At 35.1% G+C, this 27,601-nt stretch overlaps 1 protein-coding gene across 1 annotated transcript in view; it reads right to left on the bottom strand.

The window, feature by feature from the left end:
- Positions 1–208: 208 nt before the first annotated feature.
- The window catches only part of CAPS2 (calcyphosine 2), a 107,715-nt gene continuing 80,322 nt past the window's right edge, over positions 209–27,601 (bottom strand). The window contains 1 exon segment of the mRNA XM_031940159.1: positions 209–768. Coding sequence (XP_031796019.1) covers positions 209–768 — 560 coding nt within the window.

Here is a 27,601-nt window from a genome sequence, read left to right as displayed (position 1 = left end):
CCTGCGCTCTAAGCATCCCCCCTCCAGGGCTGGGCATTTCCCTTAGGGGGCAAAGATTAGAAGAGGTCCCCAAACCAGAGTCCCGAGCCACAGCTGTGATGCGATCAGGCTCTGGGGGAGGGGTAGGAGGGTGGAGGCTTGGGGCCAGAGTGGCCAGAGGAGGTGGTAGAGAAGAAGGTGGAGGAGGAGGAGGAGGTGGGAGAGAGCTTCAAGAGAAGGGAGTGCCTCTTCTCATCCAAGAAGGGCTAAACAATGCAGAAGCCTCAGCCCCAGAGTCCAGCTCTGGGGGAGGGGAAGGAAGGAAAGGTCGGATAGTGTGGGATCCTGGGTCCTCCGTCTGATAAGGAGGTGGCTTTGGAGGCGATTTAGGAGCAACCTGTGGAGGGCCACAAGGAGGGGCAGATGCTCCCTGCACCTCCAAAGAAGTAGGAAGGAGAGAATCATTCAGAGGATCAGCTTCTTTCTCTATTTCCTCCACAACAAACTTAGCCAGCAACATCCTGCAAATTAACCGTGATTTAGGATTCTCGGAAAGGGCCATGAAGGCCTGGACATAAGGAATTTCCATCCATTTCTCTTGTTTCTTGAAAAACAAGTCCAATTCTCTAATAGTGGTGAAATTGATAGAGCCATTAATTGGCCATGCCTCATGATTGTCTAACTTATAGTGAGGCCAGATAGAATTACAAAAATAGACAAGCCTTTTCGATTTTGAGTCTTTTAAGCCAAATTTGTTCTTATTTCTCAAGAGATAGCCCAATGGAGAATCTTTAGGGATGGAGGAGAAAAACTAACCCATTTTTGCCACAAGCCCAAACAACTTTACAATTCTATAGCCTAACCTTTCTAGACGTCTCAAGAAAGGTGTCAACAAAAGGGCCTCTTGTAAGAAGACAATTAGTCCAAAAAAAAAAAAAACAGGATTTGTCCCTACAGTGTCCTACAGGCAACTAATTTCCTCTTAATAGACTCCCGGAATCTGTCAGCAGCTTAGGTTCTAACCCAGGGTAACCAGAGCTGCCCCCCGCTATAGAAGAAATTATGGTGGGCTTCTTACCTCAGTAAAAAGAAATCCTCCTACAGGCCACCAAATGATGAGGTATGGATCGTGGCAGGAATATGGGTTGGTCTCCTAGTTCTCCAAAACACCAAGTTAGGGCAGGTTCGCATAGAGAAATGCTACACAAAAGGCTGTGATAAGAAAAGGCACTTTATTAAAGAGAGAAAGACACTAAGATGTTCTCTTAGTGGGCAATGTCAAAGAATTGCAAAGAGACATTTTCTCAGGGCTTACTTATATACAAAAACAAAACAATTTGGGCTTTGCATCCGAAAGGAACATACTTGAGACAGGGTGTGGGAAAAGAGTCTTTCCCAGGGAATGTAGATTTAGCATCCAAAAGGTGCATAATGTGTGGGAAGAGAGTCTTTCCCAGGGAAGGTGCATATGGGAAGAGAGTCTTTCCTAGGGAATGCAGATGCTCTTCTGGACTAGGCTGTATTGTCCTCATCATCTCCCCCCCTCAAGCTAAGAACATTACATTTTGGTGCCCAATGTGGGGCTAAGAATCTATATCTGTGACCCAGAAATTAGGGAAAATACAAAAATAGAAAAGAAGGAAACTTTTTAAAGGGCTAAACTAGTATTGCAGCTGAAATGGGACAAATGTTTAGAAAGAAGCCTTTTCCAGTTCAAGGAAAATGTGTAGAGAGCACTGTTAGACTTATGAAAAACCAAGATTTGATTGTAACTTGGAAGCAGATCATTGAACTAGTCAAAATATTAAAAATACAGATCTCCTTGATTCTCTAAGAAAAGAGATTTAGACCCAGACTAGTGGAAATTAGTAGGAGAGCAATAATGTGAATACTACAATGATAATGGCCCTGATTCAATTTCCAAAGAAACATTTTATACATATAACTTAATATGACTGGCTTTAAGAATTATATAAGTATTAGAGTAAGAAAAAAGAAGAAAGTGCAGGAGGGGGAGGAAACTGACAAACTAAGTGAAAAGGATGAAGAATTAGATAAGAATGGAGTTAAATACAATTCTGATTAAATTAAGGAATGTGGTGCTTCACATCAACAGCCATTAGGGCATTCCCCAACCCCTGAACTTCCCCAACCCCTCAATTAACTCTTCATGGGGGGAGGGAGAAGGAGAAGAGGGAGGGGCAGTGACATAATCAGCACCACTTATGAAGCAGCCTGTGACAAGATTACAAAAGGCACTAGTTAAAGTTAAAAAAGGAAAGGATATATTTGATTTGATAAATGTATACCCTGTGATTGAAGAATTTGATTTTTGAAGTCAAACCAGGAGAAGATACACTCCTTTTGATTTGGAAATTATTAAAGATTTGAAAAAGGGTTGCACTCTTTATGGGGCTACATAATCTTATATTAAGATGATATTTGAGAATTTGGCTTATGCAATTTTAACCCCTAGTGATTGGAAATCTATCACAAGGACATGTTTAGAACCTGGACAAAATTTGGGTTTTTTGGAGTATAGTTAACTATGCAGGATACAAACCCAAGAAAATAGGCAAACAAGTTAATATACAAATCACCTTTGATCAACTAGCAGGTAAAGGTTAGTATGCAGACACTTTAGCACAGATTAATTACCCCATAGTTGCATATGAGCAAATTGCTGCTGCTGCTATCAAAGCATGGGGCTCCCTCCCAGGAAAACAAGATGGAGAGGAAGCCTTCACAAAAATAGAGCAAGGTCCAAATTAACCCTTTGCTGATTTTGTGGGACGTCTGCAAACAGCTGCCCCAAGAACTATTAGAGAAAATTCAGTTCCAGGAATTATGATAAGACAACTTGCTAAAGAAAATGCTAATGAGGTTTGTAGAAGAATTATATGGGGACTACACAAAGATGCTCCTTTAGAGGAGATCATAAGACACTATGCCAAAGTGGGCACAAATGCCTTTCATACCCAGACTATAATGCAGAATATGGGAAGACGGGGTCTCTCTTGGCAAGGGATTTCCAGAGAAACTCATTGATACTTTCAGTGTGATAAAGTAGGGTATCTGAAAGCTCAATATAGGCATAGAAATAGAGTGAGAAGACAGGGTGAGAGAACAAGACCCAAAACCTTATGTATAAAATGCCATAAGGGCTTCCACTGGGCCTCAAAATGTAGATTGACCCAGGGAAATGAGAGGTGGAGCCCAGCTCCAGGGTCCCAAACAAAAAACAGGGGGGCATGATGGCAATAGAGGTTACACCCAAAGAGACTTTAGAAGTTCAGGACACTGATATGATCAATCAGCAGAGAAGCAATCAGATGAGAGAAAGGGATTACATGATCAATCATCAGAATAGCAATCAGATGGCAAAAGGGGATTACAATTGAGGAGAATATAGGCTTTTTAACTTGACAGAAGGGCAGTGTCCAGTGGGAGCAGCTCCAATGTAATTGCCAGGTGATGAGGAGAGATCTTGAAAGTGGTAAATGGAAGGGACTAAATAGGTTAACTGCTTGGGAGAAAGGGTTTGCTTGTATTCCTACAGAAGGAGAAGGAAACAGATGGGTGTCAACAAGCACTTGGAGAGAGACAGAAAAAGACAAAAACCTCAAAACAAAGAAGACCTAAAAAACATCTGTACTGAAAGAGCATGGCTGATAATAAGACTATTACAGAACTTTAAAACCAGAAGGAATCATTGGATTCCCTAAGACATGATAAGATTATTGCAGGACTTGAAAACCATTAGGAATCATTGGATTCTCTGAGACATGATAAAGATTGATACAGGACTTCAAAAACTTGCAGGAATCATTGGATTCCCTGAGACATGATAAAACTAATACAGCACTTCAAAACTTTCAGGAATTATTGGATTCCCTACACATGTGAAGTAATGGACAATAGATTGGTTTTGGACTATTTCTAGGACTTATGGACATGTATAATTCCTCATGTTGATTCATGTTTGTTATGTCACCACTAGCCTGTGTTACTATGTGCTTGTGTAATGACTCCCCTTCAGAAACCCACTAATCTGTTTTGATTCCCCATTTTCCTTTGGTTTTCTTCTCCCTTCTTGAGTCATCACCTTCTTTTTGGTGTTTTCATCCCTTTTTTGAAGAGTCAGGGAAGGTGTGATCACCTTTTTTGGGATTCTCACCTCCTTGAGAAGTCAGGGAGAGTGTGATCACCTTATGTTCTAAAACAAAAGAAAGCAGGAGATGTTATAGGCCAGAATTCTGAAACAAGGATTCTTACAAGATGACAAGTCAGTGGAATTGATGAGACAATGGTTATCTAGTTTAGCATGGTGATTAATATATCTCTAAATTCAGCATGATTGATTTAATCTAACAACAAATAATGGTTTCCTAGTAATATAATGATTGGTTTATACTCAGTGTAGAGCATATAAGCTGGGAGCCTCAAACAGATTCATTCAGAAGAGAAGGCAGAGAAGACAAAGGACTAGAGGAAGGAACTCAAGCTCTTGGAGCCAAGGAGAGAAAAATTCATTTCCATCTTCATCAGCACTGTCTTCCTTAACTTCTCTATTGAAACCAAGATTCCAGAAGGCCTCTAAGAAATCTAGTTAAAGCCCCAGGCAAGGAGACAAGACTTTGAAAGAGATAATAAAGGATTTGAACTTTAACCCCTGGCTACTCTTGTGGTGATTACTCTACTGAAATGAAGGCTGCTTCAGGAATCACTAGAAAATCCAAACCAAGAATATTATATGTCTGTCCCTGAGGATCAGCATTTAGCAAGAAAAAGTTAAACTTTTAATTGAGCTTAAAAGCCTGAAGGAAGAGGTCAGAAAAGAGGGTGGGGACCATCTAAAAGAGAAAGCTTTATGAAGGAAATTTTTTTTTCTGGCTAATTGGGGCCATTCAATGGGGTTAGTGATTAGCTTTTCTGCTTGTGAATATCCAAAAGGTGATAATTAGCTTTCTTCTAAACCTAACAATTTCAATCCTAACCACTGTTAGACTCTGAAGATATAATGAAAACAGGAAATCAGCAATTATCTTAAACTTCTGCCACAAAGCTCAGTCTTATATCAATGAAAAACTTGAAGAAAGCCAAGGGAAACATTGAACTACGAAAAACTGCAAGATATATTGAAAACAACATAGAAAATAATAAAGATAATAGAAAATAATGAATAGGAGAGGTAAATATGCACAATAAAATTTCTTGATAATTAAATGAATTGCAAACTTTTTGTTAGATCTCAGGACTAAATCTTATTGTTATCATTATTGAATGGTTTGCAAAATGTAGTTTTAAAAATGATAATCGAAGAACAGAAAATATTACACTAGGTTATACAAGACTTGAGTAGAAATTGTGCTGGACTTTAAATGACATATGAAGATGATCCATGGAGAAAAATAAACCATATATCTCTTCTTGTACAAGTATTGGAATACTCAGACTAATTTCTGTAGTAGAGAGAATTAAGGGAAATAAGAAATGTTATGGTAGTCAGAGACATGGAAGAAAATTAAAGAAGAGCTGAACACCATTGGTTTCATTTCTTTGCTAAGGAAAAAATGTGGAGAGAGAAAGGAGGTTATTCATCCTTTGTTCTTGAAGAGGACAACTGACATGAGGGTGATACCTTAACTTCCATGTAAGTGGATTTAAATGAAGTAGAGCTGTACAGTCTGACTTTCCTCCAGACACATCAAAGTCCACTGACAAAATATCAGTCAAGATGACTGGAGATGACCTGGGATATAGTGGGTGAACAATGGTTCTTCTAAATGAAGATCTTTCATGTTGGAGGGGATGGGGGAAAACAGGGATACTGATACATTGTTGGTGGAATTGTGAACACATCCAGCCATTGTGGAGAGGAATTTGGAAATATGCCCAAAAAATTATCAAACTGTGCATACATACCTTTTGATCCAGCAGTGTTTCTACTGGGCTTATACCCCAAAGAAATACTAAAGAAGGGAAAGGGGCCTGTATGTGCCAAAATGTTTGTGGCAGCCCTGTTTGTAGTGGCTAGAAACTGGAAAATGAATGGATGCCCATCAATTGGAGAATGGTTGAATATATTGTGGTATATGAATGTTATGGAATATTATTGTTCTATAAGAAATGACCAGCAGGATAAATACAGAGAGGATTGTCAGGACTTAGATGAACTGATGCTAAGTGAAATAAACAGAACCAGGAGATCATTATATACTTCAACAATGATACTGTATGAAGATGTATTCTGATGGAAGTGGATTTCTTTGACACAGAGACCTAATTCAGTTTCAATTGATCAATGATGGACAGAAGCAGTTACACCCAAAGAAAGAACACTGGGAAATGAATGTAAACTGTTTGCATTTTTGTTTTTCTTCCCTGGTTATTTTTACCTTCTGAATCCAATGTGCAACAAGGGAACTGTTTGGTTCTGCACACATATATTGTATCTAGGATATACTGCGACATATTCAACATATATAGGACTGTTTGCCATCTAGGGGAGGGGGTGGAAGGAGAGAGGGGAAAAATCAGAACAGAAGTGGGTGCAAGGGATAATGTTGTAAAAAAATTTACCCTGGCATGGGTTCTGTCAATAAAAAGTTATTATAATAAATATAAAAAATAATAAATAAAAAAATAAAAAATAAATGAAGATCTTTCATGTTGGAGAGGATGTGGGAAAACAGGGACACTGATACATTGTTTGTGGAATTGTGAACACATCCAGTCATTCTGGAGAGCAATTTGGAACTATACTCAAAAAGTTATCAAACTGTGCACACATACCTTTTGACCCAGCAGTGTTTCTACTGGGCTTATACCCCAAAGAGATACTAAAGAAGGGAAAGGGACCTGTATGTGCCAAATGTTTGTGGCAGCCCTGTTTGCAGTGGCTAGTAGCTGGAAAATGAATGGATGCCCATCAATTGGAGAATGGTTGAGTATATTGTGGTATATAAATGCTATGATTATTATTGTTGTATAAGAAATGACCAGCAGGATGAATACAGAGAGTTTTGGCAAGACTTACATGAACTGATGCTAAGTGAAATGAGCAAAATCAGGAGATCATTATATATCTCAACAACAATACTGTATGAGGATGTATTCTGATGGAAGTGGATTTCTTCGACAAAGAAAAAATCTAATTCAGTTTCAGTTGATCAAGGATGGACAGAAGCAGCTACACCCAAAGAAGAACACTGGGAAATGAATGTAAACTGCTTGCATTTTTGTTCTTCTTTCCAGGTTATTTATACCTTCTAAATCCAATTCTCCCTGAGCAACAAGAGAACTGTTCAGTTCTGCACACATGTATTGTATCTAGGATATACTGTAACTATTTAACATGTATAGGACTGCTTGCCATCTGGGGGTGGGGGTGGAGGGAGAGAGTGGGAAAATTGGAACAGAAGTGAGTGCAAAGAATAATGTAAAAAATTACCCTGGCATGGATTCTGTCGAAAAAAAGTTATTTAAATAAATAAAAAATAAATAAATGAAGATCTTTCTCATGTCTTTGCTTATCTGAGGCAACTTACATTTAATGATTAAGATCTAGGCAAGAAGTGAAACAAAAGATAGAATAATTTACCATCACAAGGGAAAGACTCTCAAAGTTTCTGGCCAGAACAAAAAACAATTGATATAAAGGTAGAATTCTGAAGAAACCACATTGTACATCAAAAAAAAAAAAAAAGTTTAGCATTAAAAAAAAAAATGATCCAACCAAAGAAGGTTCAAAAGGACTGAAATAGGGATTTTTGGAATTCTGGTTTCATGAAACCTATCACAACTTGCTATGGAGTAATTTATTTTATTTTATTTATTTTTGCTAAAGCAATTGGGATTAAGTGACTTGTCCAGGATCACACAGCTAGGAAGTGTTAAGCACAGACTTGCTGACATATAAAATGAGCATAGTTGTCTATAATTTGACCATTCTTTGCAATTGCCCTTCCTTAGGATGAGGATAAAAATTGATCTTTTTCATTGTAATTTTCATTACAATTTTCATTGTAATTACAATGGCCATTGCTGAGTTTTTCAAATTTGTTAATAACAGTTTTTAAGATTTTAAGTAGCCATGCAGGAATTCCATCAACAAGCCTTATTATTTTCAATGCTTCCAAAGGCCCACTTGACTTTATTCTGACTCTAGACCAATAATCATACCATTGTCATTATCTGGAATGTTATGGTCTTTCCTATATAGTTTTTCTGTATATTCTTGCCATTTCTTCTTAATCTCTTCTACTTCTGTTAAGTCCCTACAATTTTTTCCATCCTTACAATGTTTTTCCCTTCTCTCATGCCCATTTTTACATAAAATATTTAAAAACTCTAATTTTCCTAAAGAGATCTATTATCTTTTCCGTTCTATTTTTCTGCTATTTCCTTGTGTTGCTCACTTAAGAAAAGCTACTTATTTCTCCTTAATATTCTTGAAATTCTACATTTAATTGGGCATATCTTTATCCTTCTTCTTTACAATTTGCTTTCATTCTTCAGTTATTTGTAAAGCCACATCAGACAGCCATTCTTGCTTTTCTTTTTCTTTGGGTTGTTTTAGTTACTACCTCCTTTTCAATATTGCAAACTTCTACCCAGATCTAATTCCTTAAATATATTTATCACTTCGATTTCATATTCATAAGGGATGTTATTTAGGTCATATCTATATGGTTTGATGATTTTCCCTACTTTAATTTAAATCTGGATTTTACAATAAGAAACTCATACTCTGATTTACAGTCATCAGGAGGTCTTGTTTTAACTAATTGTATAGTGCTTTCTTTTCTTTGGCTACAAAGTATATATTCATGTCATTATTGAAATCTGGTAATGTCCATGTGTTGGATCGCCTTTTGAATTATTGAAAAAAAGCGTTTGCTATGACAAGTGAGTTATCTTCATAAAATTATCTTAAGTTCAACCCCACTTCATTTTGTACTCCAACACCAAACTTGCCTATTATTCCAATTATCTTTTGATTTCCTACTTTAGCATTCCAATCCCCTATGAAAGATATGATACCTATTTTAAATTTTATTTCTACAAGATGTAGATCTTTGTAGAATTGAAATGCTTTGGCCTCTTCAGAATCAGTGATTGGAACATAGACTTGTATTATTGTGATGTTGAATAGTTTGCCTTGGATTCAAAACCATATCATTCTATCATTTTTTAGATTATAGCCCAGTACTCCTTTTCTTTCCCTTTTATTGACTATAAGGGCTACTTCATTCCTTCTAAGAGATTCCTGCCCATAGTAATGTATATAGAGGCCTCATGAATTAAATAAAATACTCCCATTCATTTAAGTTCACTGACATCCAAGATTTCATTTATAATTTTTCTATCTTCTTTTTGATTGCATCTGACTTACATTGCACAGACACATTACAGGTTTAAATATTCATAAATGGCATTTTTTTAATTAAAGTTTTTTATTCACAAAGCATATGCATGGGTAATTTTTCCAACATTGACTCCTGAATAGCCCCCTGTTGCAAATTTTCCTTTTCTTCCCCCCATCCTCTCCCCAACATAGCAGGCAGTCTTAAAACATGCCAAATATGCCAAAATACATGTCAGATCCAATATATGTATACATATTCACACAGCCATTCAGTTGTGCAAGAAAAATCAGATCAAGAAGGAAGAAAAAGAAAAATTGAGAAAAAATAAACGAAATGCAAGCAAATAATTCTCTCTGTGTTAAGAGAGAATGTTATGCTGTGTTCCACCCTCTGTTCCCATGGTTCTCTCTCTGGGTATAGATGGTCCTCTTCATCATTGCACAAGTGGAACTGATCCGAATCATCTAAATGTTGAAGAGAACCATGTCTGTAAGAAATGATCATCATATAGTCTTCTTGTTGTGTATAATGATGTTCTGGTTCTGCTCATTTCACTTTGTATCAGTTCATGGTAGGTCTCTCCAAGCCCCTCTGAAATCATCCTGCTTTTCTTACAGAACAATAATATTCCATAGCATTCATATATCATAATTTATTCAGCCATTCTCTAATTGATGGGCATCGACTCAGTTTCCAGTTTCTTGCCACTACAAAAAGGGCTGCCACAAACATTTTTGCACATGTGGGTCCCTTTCCCTTTTTTAAGATTTCTTTGGGATATAATCCCAATAGAAACAATGCTGGATCAAAGGGTAAGTACAATTTGATAATTTTTCGAGTATATTTCCAAACTGCTCTCCAGAATGATTGGATCCGTTCACAGTTCCACCAACAATGTATCAATATGACATTCATTTTTAATAATTTTTTTTCTTTTCTATTTTTTTAAAATTTATTTAATAGCCTTTTATTTACAGGATATATGCATGGGTAACTTTACAGAATTAACAATTGCTAAACATCTTGTTCCAATTTTTCACCTCTTACCCCCCCACCCCCTCGCCTAGATGGCAGGATGACCAGTAGATGTTAAATATATTAAAATATAAATTAGATACAAATAAGTATACATGACCAAAACGTTATTTTTGCTGTACAAAAAGAATCAGACTCTGAAATATTGTACAATTAGCTTGTGAAGGAAATAAAAATTCAGGTGTGCATAAATATAGGGATTGAGAATTCAATGTAATGGTTTTTAGTAATCTGCCAGGTTCTTTCTGGGCATAGCTGGTTCAGTTCATTTACTGCTCCATTAGAAATGATTTGGTTGATCTCGTTGCTGAGGATGGCCTGGTCCATCAGAACTGGTCATCATAATATTTTGTTGAAGTATATAATGATCTCCTGGTCTGCTCATTTCACTCAGCATCAGTTCTGTAAGTCTCTCAGGCCTTTCTGAAATTATCCTGTTGGTCATTTCTTACAGAACAGTAATATTCCATAATATTCATATACAACAATTTATTCAGCCATTCTCAACTGATGGACATCCATTCAGTTTCAGTTTTAACCATTACAAAAGGGCTGCCACAAACATTCGTGCACATACAGGTCCCTTTCCCTTCTTTATAATCTCGTTGGGATATAATCCCAGTAAGTAACACTGCTGGATCAAAGGGTATCACAGTTTGATAACTTTTGAGCATAATTCCAAACTACTCTCAAAATGGTTGGATTCATTCACAACTCCACCAACAATGCATCAATGTCCCAGTTTCCCATCCCCTCAACTATCATCATTATTTTTTCTGTCATCTTAGCCAATCGCAGGTGTGTAGTGGTATCTTAGGTTGTCTTAATTTGCATTTCTCTGATTAATAATGACTTGGAGCATCTTTTCATATGACTAGAAATAGTTTCAATTTCTTCATCAGAATTGTCTGTTCATATCCTTGACCATTTTTCAATTGGGGAATGGCTTGATGTTTTATAAATTAGAGTTAATTCTCTATATATTTTGGAAATAGGGCCTTTATCAGAACCTTTGACTGTAAAATATTTTCCCAGTTTATTGCTTCCCTTCTAGTCTTGTCTGCATTAGTTTTGTTTTACAAAACCTTTTCAGTTAGTATAATCGAAATTTTCTATTTTGTGATCAGTAATGATCTCTAGTTCTCTTAGGTCTAAAGACCTTCCCTTCCACAGGTCTGAGGGGAAACTATCCTATGTTCCTCTAATTTTATTAATAATTTCATTCTTTATGCCTAAGGTCATGAACCCATTTGACCCTATCTTGGTGTACGGTGTTAAGTATGGATCAATGCCTAGTTTCTGCCATATTAATTTCCAATTTTCCCAGCAATTTTATCAAACATAAAGTTCTTATCCCAAAAAGCTGGGATCTTTGGGTTTATCAAAGACTAGGTTGCATATTTGTTGACTGTTTTATCCCTTGGAACCTAATCTATTCCACTGATCAACTAATCTGTTCCTTAGCCAATACCAAATAGTTTTCGTACTGCTGCTCTATAATATAATTTTAGATCTGGTTTAGCTAAACCACCTTCATTTGATTTTTTCATTAATTCCTTAAAATTCTTGATCTTTTGTTTTCCATATGAACTTTGTTGTTATTTTTTCTAGGTCATTAAAATAGTTTTTGGACTCTGATGGGTATAACGCTAAATAAATAGATTAGTTTAGGTAATATTATCATCTTTATTTATTTCTCACCCTATCCAAGGCATTTAATATTTTTTCAATTGGTTAGATCAGACTTAATTTGTGTGAAAAGTGGTCTGGAATTTTGCTCATAAAGTTTCTGATTTTTCCCTTGCAGATGATTCCTAAATATTTTATATTATCAGTAGTTACTTTAAATGGATTTCTCTTTGTAACTCTGACTGTTGGATTTGTTAGTGATATATAAAGATCTGATGACTTATGTGGGTTTATTTTATAACCACAACTGCTAAAGTTTGGATTATTTCTAATAACTTTTAGCAGAATCTCTGGGTTCTCTAAGTAACCATCATGTCATCTAAGGTGATAATTTGGTTTCCTCATTACCTATTCTTATTCCTTTAATCTCTTTCTCAGCTCTTATTGCTAAAAGCTAGCATTTCTAATACAATATTAAATAGTAATGGTGATAATTAGGCAACCTTGTTTCACTCCAGATCTTATTGGGGATGGTTTGCAGTTTGTCTCCATTACATATGATGCTTACTGATGGTTTAAATAGATGCCTTGCTGATTATTTTAAGGGAAAGGATCCATTTATTCCTATACAATCAAGTGTTTTTAATAGGAATGGATGTTGGATTTTATCAAATGCTTTTTCTGCATCTATTGAGATGATCATATGGTTTTTTAATTTGGTTATTAATGGCCAATTATATTTGATAGTTTTCTAATATTGAACCAGCCCTGTATTCCTGGTATAAATCCTACCTGATCCAGTGTATTATCTTGGAGATGATTTTCTGTAGTCTTTTAAATATCTTATTTAAGATTTTAGCATCAATATTCATTAGGGAGATTGGTCTATAATTTTCTTTCTCTGTTTTCAGCCTACCTGGTTTAGGTATCAATTACCATGTCTGTGTCATAGAAGGAATTTGGTAGGACTCCTTCATTCCCTATTTTATCAAATAATTTATATAGCATTAGGGAATTGTTCTTTAAATGTTTGGTAAAATTCACATGTAAATCCACCTGGTCCTGGGATTTTTCTTAGGGAGTTGTTTAATTGCCTGTTCTATTTCTTTTTCTGAAATGGGACTATTCAAACAATTTACTTCCTCCCTCTGTTAGTCTGGGAAGTCTATATTTTTGGAGGTACTCATCCATTTCCTTAGGTTATCAAATTTATTGGCATAAAGTTGAGCAAAATAACTCCTTATTATTTCTCTAATTTCCTCTTCATTGGTGGAAAGTTCTCCCTTTTCATTTTAAGACTACTAATTTCATTTTCCTCCCTCCTTTTTCTAATCAGATTTACCAAAAGGCTTATCTATTTTATTGGCTTTTCATAAACCAAACTCTTAGTTTTATTAATTGGTTCAATAGTTTTTTTACTTTCAATATTTTTAATTTCTCCTTTTAATTTTAAATTTCCAATTTAGTATTTGATTGGGAGTTTTAATTTGGTCTTTTAGTTTTTTATTTGAAGCCCAATTCATTAATCTTTTCTTTCTCTGTTTTATTCAAGTAAGCCTCTAAGGATATAAAATTCCCTCTTATTACCCTTTGGCTGCATCCACAAATTTTGGTATGATGTCTCATCGTTGTCATTATCTTGAGTGAAATTATTAATTTATCTATAATTTGCTGCTTCACCCAATCATTCTTTAAGATGAGATTGTTTAGTTTCAATTACTTTTTGGTCTATTTCCCCTAACTTTTGTTGAATGTAGTTTTTATTTGCATCATGATCTGAAAAGATAGCATTTACTATTCTGCTTTCGCATTTAATTTTGGGTCTTTTGTCCTAATATATGGTCAATTTTTGAATAGGTTCCATGAACTGCTGAGAAGAAAGTATATTCCTTTCTATCTCCATTCAATTTTCTCCAAGATCCAACATACCTAATTTTTCTAATATTCTATTTACTTCTTTAATTTCTTTCTTATTTGTTTTGTGGTTTGATTTGTCTAATTCTGAGGTGCAAGGTTGGGTCTCCCTACTATTACAGTTTTTTTGTCTATTTCTTCTTGCACTCTCTTAACTTCTCCTTTAGGTAGTTGATGCCATATCATTGGTGCATATATGTTTAATATTGATATTGTTCCGTTGTTTATGCTACCCTTTAGCAGGATGTAGTTTCCTTCCTTATCTCTTTTAATTAGATCAATTTTTACTTTGTTGATCTGAGATAAGGATGCTCCCCTCTTTTTGACTTCACCTGAAGCATAATAGATTTTGCTCAGCCTTTTACCTTTACGCTATATGTATCTCCCTGCTTTTAAATGTGTTTCTTGTAAACAACATTTGTAGGGTTCTGACTTTGATCCAGTCTGCTATCTGCCTCCTCTTTTGTGAGTTCATCCCATTCACATTTATGGTTAGAATTACTAAATCTGTATTTCCTACCATCCTAATAACCCCAGATTATGCTTTATTCTTGCCTCCCCCAACCCTCTTTCCCCTTTTAAACTTATGTACCCCTTGTGTCCAAAGCACCCTCTTATAATCCCTCCCTCCCCCCTTGAGTCTTTTCCCCTTCCTTCCCTTATTACTCTTTTCTTTTCCCTTTTCCTCTCCCCGTTTTTAATGGGCGAGGAGAATTTTCTCTAAAACAAATATCAATTATTTTCAATTTGAGCCAACTCTGATGAGGTAAGATTTTACAATGTTCTCCCCTCTCTAATTCCCTCAGATATGGTAAGTTTCCTTTGCCTCTTTGTGGGATGTGGTTTCCCTCTTTTTTCCCTCCTTCCCACCTATTCTGCCATCATCCCTTTTCCATATCTACTTCCCTTTTTTGTTATTTCAGTACAATCAAATTATACATGCATTCTTTTGATATCACAACAAAATACAATTCTCAAAATTATTTTACCTTTTCTGCATCTCTTGGGTTCTTGGTTGGAGATCAAATTTTTGTTTAGTTCTAGTTTTCTTCAGAAACAATGGAATTCATTTGTTTCATTAAATTCCATCTTCTTCCCTGGAAGAAAATGCTCAACTTACTGGGTAGTTTATCCTTGGCTGCATCCAAGTTCTTGTGCCTTTTGGAATATCATATTCCAGGCCCTTCTTTCCTTTAATGTAGAGGAAGAGAATAGATCTTGGGTGATCCTTTTTGGCACCTCAGTATTTAAATGGTTTTTTGGCTGCTTTAAAATTTTTTCCTTAATCTGATGGTTCTGAAATTTGGCCACAATATTCCTTGGGGTTTTATTTTGGGGTTTCTTTCAGAAGGTGTTCGATGAATTCTTTCAATCCTATTTTACCTTCTGATTCTATTACATCTGGGTAGTTCTCTTTGATGATTTCTTGTAAAATAATCTAGGCTCTTTTTTCATCATAGTTTTCGAAGTCCAATAATCCTCAGATTATCTCTCCTAGATCTATTTTCAAGTCTGTCGTTTTCAAGTAGATAATTCATGGTTTTTCAGTTTGTCATTTTTTTGTTTTGCTTGACTGATTCTTCTGTCTCAATGAATCATTAGTTTCAATTTGTTCAGTTCTAATTTTGAAAGAATTATTTTCTTCATTAGCTTTTTACTTCTTTCTGTATATGTCAATTGAGTTTTAGATGTATTGTTTTGGTGTGTGGAATTTTTTTCCATTTCACTAATTTTTTTTAGTGAATTATTTTCTTTTTCCAATTCACAGATCCTACTTTCTTAGTGTTCTTTGTCTTTTCCAATTCACAGATCCTACTTTCTTGCAGTTCTTTATCTTTTCAATTCCACAAATCCTACTTTCTAGTGAATTCTTTATTTTTCAATTCATAATTCTTACTTTCCGGTTTTTTATTTTTTTCCAATTCACCAATTTTGTTTCCCTCACTGCCTGGGAATTTTTTCTTTTCAATTCTATTTCAGGAGTTTTGCTCTCTTTAAGGCTTCTCTTTCCTTTCCCCATTTTCTTCTAACTCTCTTTTGAGACTTTTAATGGTCTCTTCTATGGGAAGCATCATGTAAGGAGGACAGTCTGATGCATTTTGCTGTTTGAGGATCTCTTCAGGTTTTGCTGACCTGCTCTTTTTCTTCATAGAAGCTTCGTCGTTCTTTTCATCTTTTATTCATGTTTAAAGCCTTTGGGTGGTCTCCCTAGGCAAGGGGGTTTCACTTCTCTGCAGACAGGGAAAGATGTAAACCGATTTCAGAGCTCTGAGGTATGGGGGTGCTCTGGGTGAGGGTTTTCCCTTCCCCAACAGGAAGTGGATTCAGCACTGCTGAGCTATCCAGTGCCAGTTGGGCTGTGCGGGTTAGTGAATTGCCCTCGGCTGAACTAAGGGAGTGAAAGTGTCACTCCCCAGGCGGAGCCTTTTGGGACTGTGAGTTTGCAGCTGACCAGAGCGCAGACTGCCCAAACTCTGCCAGCGTCTCTGCCTGATGCAAATCGGCCCTGGAAAAGCTCTATGGCCCCAAGCAACTCCCCCACTCGCAGATTGGAGGCTAACCCGGGCTAATCCTCCTGCCGTGCAGGATCGCTGCCCAAGGAAAAGCCCCGTCTGCGGGTTGGGGTTGTGAGCTTGTCTGAGATCTGTGCTTTCACTTTCAGGTTTGGGGGCTCTCCTCGGAACCCTAATTTCTTTCCGTCTGTGCTGATCTCCCCTGGCCCGAACCAACCTTTTTGGCGAGACTGCAGATTTTCTTCAGCCGGTTGAGTTGTTCTACTTCTTATCTTTACGAATTGTAGCAGTCAAGACTATTTTTGAGGCTCGATATAATATTGATAAAGAGGGTAAGAGAAGAGCTTAGAAAGTCGCCTGTGTCTTCTCCACCATCTTGGCTCCGCCCCCCATTTTTAATAATTTTTTAAACAATCATGCTCTACAGCCTTTCCACACCACTTCTACTACTACCTCTTGGAAGTGATTCTAATTTTTTTTAGAAGAGCTAGGGTATGTTGGAGCCAGGTACGGATGTAGTCTCAGTAGAGCAAAGTATAACAGAATTAGAATTCCCTCATCTGGATATCATATTTATTTCCTCTAAAACGGGTAACCTAAGATGGATCAAGACATTCAACTAGTTTAGAAAATGTGTCTAAATATGCTATTATTCATTTCATCTAGTCAGAAGACTGCAGTGATAATGTGAGTAACTATGTCAATAATTAATAACTTGATAAAAGTCAGGCATCTGCTAAATTGATTTTATTGATATTGGTATTCTTTGTAATGGTAAAAGTTACAGTACATCCATGGCTTCTTATTAGGTTCAAATCTGTATTATGACCTTCAACAAATCCTCCACATGGGGTCCCCCCCACTTTCTGGGGACTTTCCTCTAAATTTCTTGATGTTGTAAGGTATGAAGGATACCATGCTGTCTGTCTTTTTTTCTAGCTACATTAGTGTTCTATCTCTTTTTGTAATCATAAATTTCTGTGAAGTTATTCTTTATGACAAATTTTCTCCAGAATTCCTCACATATCAACAAAATATCCATCTCTTGATGAAGAAGTAATGACTCAAGATTTAGTATAAGACATATATTTTGGGAGGATGGAACCAACAGGACAGAAATGTCTTTCTGTGACCTCCTTTGACATTCCCTCAATTAACAGGGAATCAACAGATTAAGACTCTAAACTGGTTTTAGAGTGACAGAACCCACAAATATTTGGAATACAACAAATTTCCAGAAGAAGATACTATGGAAGAACTTCAGAAAAGGTCTGTTTCAATCGGGAATGGGGAGAGACTGTGAATCCCAGACCACAGCATAGGGAGTGCAAAGTAGGGGGCTGGGGCACAGAGCCAGGGCATTGCTGCATCCAAGCACCAGGTAATCTACTGTGACATTCTTAGACTATTTTGTCCTGGTTGCAAGCTGGTGCTTAAAGCAGATTTGCTGTAAGATACCCAAAGTCCAATACAAAAGGCAAATTTTAAACCTCTGAGGCCTGGAAGAATGCAGGACGTTTCTGTGCTTACCCAGTCCCTGAAGTTAGTCAGGAGAACTGTTCCAGGGCAAACTAAAGCAGCTATGACCCCTTTTCCTTAAGAATAGATTTCAACTATTTTTTAAATGAGCAAAAATGTAAAAAGAACTCTGATTATATACAGCTTTTATAAAGAAAAAGAACAGATCTCAAAACCTGAATATCCTAAAAGCAAACCAGCTCCAGGTGAAGAACCAAAGAGTGATATGAGTTAGTCCCCATTTCACAAAGCTCTCTTGGAAGAATTCAAAAAGGATCTTAAAATAGAGTTAGAAGAAAGTGGGGAAAGGAAATGAAATCTTTGCAAGAGGGTATGGAAAAGGAAAACCAGAAATTATCTGGAGAAAAGTCCTTTAAAATGGACTTGATGAAATGGAAAAAGCATATAACTCCTTGAAAAATAGGTATGAAAAAGAAACCAATTCACTGAAAAACAAAATTTGTGAAATGGAAAAAAATGCAATGAACAAAACACTTTATATAAAAGTTCAATTGGCCAAATGCAAAAGAAGATAAAAAAGCTAACTTAAGAAAAAAATTCACTAAAAATTCAAATTGAACAAATGGAAGTGAATGAATCAATGAGATTTCAAGAATCAGTCAACTTTAAAAAAAAAAAGAAAAAATAGAAGAAAATGTAAAATATTTCATTGGAAAAACGACTAACCTGGAAAATAGATCTAGGAGAGACAATCTAAGAATTATTGGACTTCCTGAAAACTATGATGAAAAAAGAGTTTAGACATCATTTTTCAGGAAATCATCAAGAAAAACTGCCCTAATGTCCTAGAACCAAAGGGTAAAATAGCCATTAAGAGAATTCACCTCCTGAAAAAGACCCCAAAATGAAAAGATGGTAGCTAAATTTCAGAATTATCAAATCAAGGAGAAAATATTGTAAGCAGCCAGAAGGAAACAATTCAAACATTGAGGAGCCATAATCAGGGTTACCCAAAACCTGGCAGCTTCCACCTGAAAAGATAGGTAGGCCTGGAATCAGATATTCCAAAAGGCAAAGGAACTTGATTGCAGCCCAGAATCAATTATCTAGCAAAATCGAGCATCATTTTTGGGGAAAAGATGGACATTCAAAAAAAAGTGAATTTCATCCATTTCTAATTAAAAGACCAGAGCTGAATAGAAAATTTGATCTTCAAATACAGAACTCAAGAGAAGCATAAAAAGGTAAAAACAAAAGACAATATAACTTCCTTTTAAAAATTAAAAAGCTTATATCCCTATATGGGAAAATGATATGTTTAACTCTTGAGCTCTGTAGCTCTGTTATGGTTACACATAGAGGGTGTAGGTATAATTTGATTTTATTATGACAGTTTTTAAAAAGAAATTAAGGTGAGGAATGGTGATTATACTAGAAGAAGAGGAAAATAGAGTTAAAATGGGGGTAAATTACATCTCATGAGGAGGCAAAAAAGACCTATTGCAATTGAGGGAAAAAGGGGAGGGAGATGAGCATTGTGCAAATCTTACTCTTATCAGATTTGGCTCAAAGAGAGAATATCATAAACATTTAGCTTCACACAGAAGGTTGTTTCACTCATAGGGAAGGAGGAGGTGATGGGGAAAAGGAAGGGGAGAGGCTAATAGAAGGGAGAAGAGAAGTAGAAAGGGAAAGACATAAAAAATAAGGACTACAAAAGGGGAGAGTTGTTTGGGGAAGGAGTAATCAATGACAAAATACTGGGAAGGAGGGAAAGGGGGAAAAGGAAGAGAAAATATAATTGAAGGTAAATAAGATGGCAGGAAATATGGAGGTAGTAATTGTATCTGTGAATGTACATAGGATGAACTGTCCCATAAAACAGAAGCAGATAGCAGACTGGATTAAAAGCCAGAATCTCACAATTTGTTGTTTACAAAAAAATCATTTAAAGCAGAGTGATACATTTAGAGTAAAACTAAAAGACTGGGGCAGAATCTATTATGCTTCAGCTAAGGTAAAACAGCAGGGGTAGCAATCCTGATCCCAGATCAAGTAAAAGCAAAAATAGATCTAATTAAAAGAGATAAGGAAAAAATATATTTTGGTAAAAGATACCATAAATTATGAAGTAATATCAATACTAAATATATGTGCACCAAGCAGTATAGAATCGAAATTCCTAGAGGAGAAGTTAAAGAGAGTTGCAAGAAGAATTAGACATCAAAACTATACTAGTGGGTGATTTCAACCTTGGTCTCTCAGAACTAGATAAATTGAACCACAAAATAATAAGAAAGAAGTTAAGGAGGTAAATAGCATTCTAGAAAAGTTAGATATGATAGACCTTTGGAGAGAATTTAATGGAGATAGAAAGGAATATACATTTTTCTCAGCAGTACAAAGAACCTATACAAAAACTGACCATTTATTAGGGCATAAAAACCTCAAAATCAAATGCAGAAAGGCAGAAAGAATAAATGCATTTTTCTCAGATCATAATGCAATAAAAATCACACACAATAAAATGCCAGGGGAAATTAGGCCAATAATAAATTTGGAAACTAAATATTCTAATCCTAAGGAATGAGTAAGTGAAACAACAAATAACAGACACAATCATTTCATCAAAGAGAATGACAACAATAAGACAACATACTAAAGACATAGATACTTTTATAAAATAGAAAAATAGAAGATCAATGAATTGGGTTTGCAACTTTAAAAGTAATAAAAAGAACAAATTAACCCTCCCCAATTAAATACCAAATTTGAAATTCTAAAAATAAAAGGGAAGATTAATAAAATTGAAAGTAAGAAAACTATTGAACTCACAAACAAAACTAAGAGTGTGTTTTATGAAAAAATAAACAAAATAAATGTAATTTGATTAGAAAAAGGACAGAAGAAAATCAAATGGTTAATTTCAAAAATGAAAAAGGAGTTCTCCTTTCCATCAATGAAGAGGAAATTACAACAATATTTAGGAATTATATTTGCCCAACTGTAAGTCAATAAATATGATAATCTAAGTGAAATGGAGAAAGTGTAATGCCTACAAAAATATACATTGCCCAGATTAACAGAAGGGGAAATAAATTACTTAAATAGTTCCATTTTAGAAAAAGAAATAGAACAAGCTATTAATAAGCTCCCTAAGAAAAAATCTCCAGGGCTTGATGGATTTACATGTGATTTCTACCAAACTTTTTTTTTTTTAAATTTTTAATAGCTTTTTATTTGCAAGTTATATGCATGGGTAATTTTACAGCATTGACAATTGCCAATCTTTTGTTCCAATTTTTCCCCTCCTTCCCCCCACCCCCTCCCCTAGATGGCAGGATGACCAATACATGTTAAATATATTAAAGTATAAATTGAATACACAATAATTATACATGACCAAACCGTTATTTTGCTATACAAAAAGAATCGGACTCTGAAATATTGTACAATTAGTCTGTGAAGGAAATCAAAAAATGCAGGCGGGCAAAAATATAGTGATTGGGATTTCAATGTAATGGTTCTTAATCACCTCCCAGAGTTCTTTTGCTGGTTGTAGTTGGTTCAGTTCATTACTGCTCCCTCCATTACAACTGATTTGGTTCATCTCATTGCTGAAGATGGCCAGGTCCATCAGAATTGATTATATAGTATTGTTGTTGAAGTATATAATGATCTCCTGGTCCTGCTCATTTCACTCAGCATTAGTTCGTGTAAGTCTCCCCAGGCCTTTCTGAAATCATCCTGTTGGTCATTTTTTACTAAACAATAATATTCCATGATATTCATATGCCACAATTTATTCAGCCATTCTCCAATTAATGTGCATCTGCTCAGTTTCCAGTTTCTGGCCACTACAAAAATGGCTGCTACAAACATTCTTGCACATATAGGTCCCTTTTCTGTTCTTTAAGATCTCAGAGTTGTCTTAATTTGCATTTCTATGATTAATAATGACTTGGAGCATCTTTGCATATGGCTAGAAATAGTTTCAATTTCTTCATCTGAGAATTGTCAATTGGAGAATGGCTTGATTTCTTATAAATTATAGTCAATTCTCTATATATTTTGGAAATGAGGCCTTTATCAGAACCTTTGATTGTAAAAAATGTTTTCCCAGTTTATTGCTTCCCTTCTAATCTTGTCTGCATTGGTTTTGTTTGTACAAAAACTTTTCAATATATAAACTTTTCAATTTGATATATAATCACAGGTCTGAGAGGTAAACTATTCTGTGTTTCTCTAATTTATTTATAATCTCATTCTAGGTCATAGACCTTTTGGACCTTTTCTTGGTGTATGGTGTTAAGTGTGGGTCAGTGCCTAGTTTCTGCCATATTAGTTTCCAAATTTCCCAGCAATTTTTGTCAAACAGCGAGTTCTTATCCCAAAAGCTGGGGTCTTTGAGTTTGTCAAATACTAGATTATTAAAGTTATTGACTGTTTGTCCTTTGAACCTAACCTTTTCCACTGATCAACTAATCTATTTCTTAGTCAATAACAAATGGTTTTGGTAACTGTAGCTTTATAATATAATTTTAGATCTGGTACAGCTAGGCCACCTTCATTTGATTTTTTTTTTCATTAATTCCCTTGAAATTCTTGACCTTTTGTTTTTCCATATGAACTTTGTTGTTATTTTTCTAGGTCATTAAAATAGTTTTTTTGTTAGTCTGACTGGTATAGTGCTAAACAAATAGATTAGTTTAGGTAGTATTGTCATCTTTATTATATTTGCTCGCCCTATCCAAGAGCATTTAATATTTTTTCCAATTGGTTAGATCAGACTTAATTTGTGTAGAAAGTGTTTTGTAGTTTTGCTCATAAAGTTTCTGATTTTCCCTTGACAGATAGATTCCTAAGTATTTTATACTATCAGTAGTTACTTTAAATGCAATTTCTCTTTATAACTCTGACTGTTGGATTTTGTTAGTGATATATAAAAATACTGATGACTTATGTGGGTTTATTTTGTATCCTGCAACTTTGCTAAAGTTGTGGATTATTTCTAATAACTTTTTAGTAGAATCTCTGGAGTTCTCTAAGTTGATTTCCTCATTACTTTAATTCCTTTAATCTTTTTCTCAACTCTTATTGCCACGGGTAGCATTTCTAATACAATACTGAATAGTAATGTGATAGCGGGCAACCTTGTTTCACTCCTGATCTTACTGGGAATGATTGCAGTTTGTCCCCATTACATATGATGCTTACTGGTGGTTCTAAATAGATGCTACTTATTATTTTAAGGAAAAGTCCTATACTCTGAAATGTTTTTAATAGGAATGGATGATGGATTTTATCAAGTGCTTTTTCTGCATCTATTGAGATGATCATATGATTTTTGCTAATTTGGTTATTAATATGGCCAATTATACTGATAGTTTTCCTAATATTGAACCAGCCCTGCATTCCTGGTATAAATCCTACTTGATCATGGTGTATTATCCTGGACATGATTTTCTGCAGTCTTTTTGCTAATTTTAAGATTTTAATTTAGGTATCAGTACCATGTCTGTGTCATAAAAGGAATTTGGTAGGACTCCTTCATTCCCTATTTTATCACATAATTTATATAGCATTGGGGCCAATTGTTCTTTAAATGGTTGGTAGAATTCACATGTAAATCCATCTGGTCCTGGGGATTTTTTCTTAGGGAGTTGATTAATAGCTTGTTCTATTTCTTTTTCTGAAATGGGAAAAATGCAAATTAATGAGGCCTTGCTCTGTGAGATCTAAAAGTATATTACAAGTGGTGGTCATCAAAACCTTTGCTAGTGGCTAAGAAATAGAGTAGTCAATCAGTGGAATAGGTTAGTTTCACAGGCAAAATAGTCAATGACTATGGCAACTGAGTGTTTGACAAATCCCCAAACTCCAGCTTTGAGGATAAGAACTCACTATATGACAAAATCTGCTGGGAAAATTGGAAAGTAGTATGGCAGAAACTAAGCTGTAATCCATACTTAACACCCTATAGGAAGATAAGATCAAAATGGGTTCATGATTTAGATATAAAGAGTATTATAAGCAAATTAGAATAAAGTTTCCCTCTCAAATGTGTGGAGAAGGAAGGAATTTGTAGCCACAGAAGAACTTGAAATCATTATTGAACAAAAAAACCAGATAATTTTGATTATATTAAATTAAAAAGTTTTTATGCAAACAAAACTAATGAGACAAGATTAGAAAGGAAGCAATAAATTGAGAAAACATTTTTACATTCAAAGCTTCTAATAAAGGCTTCATTTCTAAAATACATAGAGTATTGACTCAAATTTATAATTCAAGCCATTTTCCAATTGATAAATGGTCAAAAGATATGAACAAATAATTTTCAAATGAAGAAATTGAAACCATTTCTAGTCATATGAAATGGTGCTCTAAATCATTATTGATCAAAGAAATGCAAATTAAGATAATTCTTAGATACCATTACACACCTCTCAGATTGGCTAACATGACATGAAAAGATAATGACAAATGTTGAAGGAGATGTGGGAAAACTGAGAGACTAATACATTGTTGGAGGAGTTGTAAATTGATCCAACCAGTCTGGAGAGCAATTTGGAACTATGCCGAAAAGACTGTGCATACCCTTTGATACAGCAATGTTTCTACTGGGTTTATTATTCCAAAGAGATACTAAAGGAGGGAAAGGGACACATATATGCCAAAATGTTTGTGGCAGCCCTTTTTGTAGTGGCAAGAGGCTGGAAACTGAGTGGATGCCCATCAATTGGAGAATGGTTGGGTAAATTATGTTACATGAATGTTAAGGAGTATTGTCCTATAAAAAACAATATGATTTCAGAGAGTTCTGGAGAGACTTACATGAATTTATGCTAAGTGAAATGAGCAGAACCAGATCATTGTACAGAGCAACAGCAAGATTATATGATGATCTTGGGGCTGCTAGATGGTGCCATGGACAGAGCACCAGCCCTGAAGTCAGGAGGACCTGAGTTCAAATCTGATCTAAGACACTTAACACTTCCTAGTTGTGTGACCCTGGGCAAATCACTTAACCCCAATTGTCTCAGAAGAAAAAAAAAAGATAATATGATAATCAATTCTAATAGATGTGGCACTTCTCAATAATGAGATGATTCAGAGTAGTTACAATGATCTTGTGATGAAGAGAACCATCTACACCCAGAGAGAGGACTGTGGAGAATGAGTGTGGATCACAACATAGCATTCTCATTCGTTATTTTCTTTCTCATTTTTTTTCCTTTTTGATTTGATTTTTCTTATGTAGCATGACAATTTTATAAATATATATGCATATATTGGATTTAATATTAATATTTTTACTACATTCAACATATATTGGATTAATTGCTATCTGGGGGAAGGGGTGGGAAGAAAGGGGAAAAAATTGGAACAAAAGGTTTTGCAAAGGTTAATGTGGAAAAATTATCCACGCATATCTTTTAAAAATAAAAAAAGCTTTAATAAAAAAAGAAAAAAGTGATAAGTTGAAGAGCTGGTGAGTTGATGTGAAATAATGGGGTTAAATGACCATGTTCTGTAGGGGCATTCAGATTTTAAGGGTGAAATTGAATATAAATTCTTTGAGAACAGAGCCTTTTATTCTTGTTTATCTTTTTATGTTAATCCTTACCATAATCCTTTGCATATAAAATAAAACTAAAATGTAAAAAAAAATTATTGGATATGGTTCATGAGATGTGTGGAATTAACTGAGTGAAGACACTTTCGTGGAAATCTAGTCTTAAATTGTACTTTAATTATTAGGACTTATAGAGCTATAGCTAAAAGTTGCTGGTGTTTGTTCCCTCCTGTTTTCCACCACTTTAGACTTAAAATTTAAGTATTTCTTTTAAAGGTGATGATGACTTTGAATTCTCTTATCTTAGCATATCTGCTTGTATAGCAGTTCTCTAGGGAAATTTAAATTAAGAATGTTATTATTGACTTGTATTCTTTTGCTTCTAGCATAGATTTCTGGGTTTATGGTTATAAGCCTGAACTCACCCAAACAATGGGAGAAAAGTTCAAGGTGGGGAAGGAGGGTCCTGTTCTATTTAATCTGGTGTTTTGCCATTTATATTTTACACTCCTTTTGCTGACAAACACTTTGTCAGATGGGAGTTGCCCTTTCTTGGGACATCGTAATAAACTCTTTTGTTTTTTCTTACTCTGAAAGTCTCTGATACTGTTCTATACAGTGGGAATTTTACTTTGTTTGATTATGCATATTTATTATGAGTATTCTATTTCTTTTTTTTCACTCTTGTTTTATTGGAGAAAACATAAATATGAAAATTGAGAAAAGTAAAATTAATTTTTTTAAAATAAGAATGATATTTGATGCATTTGAAATCATCAGCTATGAAATCAGAACAACTGAGTGTGAGTCCCAGATCTGTTGCTTACTAGCTGTGACCCTGGGCAGATCACCTCACTGATCTTCAACTTCTACATTCAATAATAAATACTGTTTCTCTCACAAAGTCAATGTGGGTGGAAATTATTTCCTGACTTTTAAATACTCTGGAAATAAAAGTCATAATTCTTATTAAGTGTTGCATCAAAAATCAAAACCCTTAAATCAATGCAATTTGATTAAAGAAACATGTAAAAAAATAATAAAAATAAAAAGGCACTTTGCAGAGCATTTATGGCTTCAAACTTTGGGGAAAAAACACAATAGTCTCTATTTTTGAAATCTGATTCAAGAGCTAGATTTTTGTGGCTTTAGAACTATTAAAAGTATGCTCCAGTGATGCCAAAATTTATTAGAAAAAAATTAGAAATTTAAGAAAATTGAGATAGATATAGTCTCACTGAATAAGAATTACCTTTCCCTAGAGAGCAAGTAGCATACAGAAAGACCCTTATTCTCAAATAGAGAGCTACCTGTGAATTCAGCACATCTAGAGAAAGCTAAAGATTGGAAGCATTCAATAAAAATTATATTATTTTTCCCAATGTATTCATTAGATCACCTTTATTCATAGCTGAAGGAGATACCAAAGACTTAGATTCTAAGCCATCCATTTTGCAGAGGAGGAAATTGAAGCTCAGAGAAGTATAAAAATTTTGCCAAGATCATATAGGTAATTCATATCTAAAGTTGGGTTTTGAGCCTAGGTGATTCCTTTCCTATTCTAGTTCAAACCTGAACTCCTGGCCTGAATATCTACTCTGGAAAACAGTTTCCCTCTTTCTTAACCCCTTGGACTAAGGGACTCCAAAAGAAACCCTGATTTCATTCCAACCTATGTTGGGCTTTTGATTTCCTTGGAACCTAGAATAAGATCCTGCACTTCTTCCACAAATGATGTGGTTAAGAGAACAATGGACTCGAATTCAGGAAAAACTAGTTATAAATACACCCTCAGACACTTGCTTATGACCCTGACTTAGTCGCTTCAATTTTTTGTGCATAAATAACCTCCTTGTCTCAAGAATGATGATGAGTTGGATTCAATGACTTCTATAGTCCCTTCTAGCACTATATCATTGCTCCTATGAGAACTGTCCTTTCTCCTGCCATAGCATTTGCTTTGATAAATGATGTATATTGATCATCACAGAAGATAAGAAGAGGTAAGAATCAGGCTAGACATTTTTATTCTATCTTACAATTCTATACCCTACTCAGGAGAATATTATCAAAGCACTAAGCTTCATCCATTCTACAAAAAA

Source organism: Sarcophilus harrisii, chromosome 5 (assembly GCF_902635505.1).
Source record: "Sarcophilus harrisii chromosome 5, mSarHar1.11, whole genome shotgun sequence".
In the NCBI taxonomy this organism is placed as follows: domain Eukaryota; kingdom Metazoa; phylum Chordata; class Mammalia; order Dasyuromorphia; family Dasyuridae; genus Sarcophilus; species Sarcophilus harrisii.
This window is presented reverse-complemented; position numbering and strand designations above follow the sequence as displayed.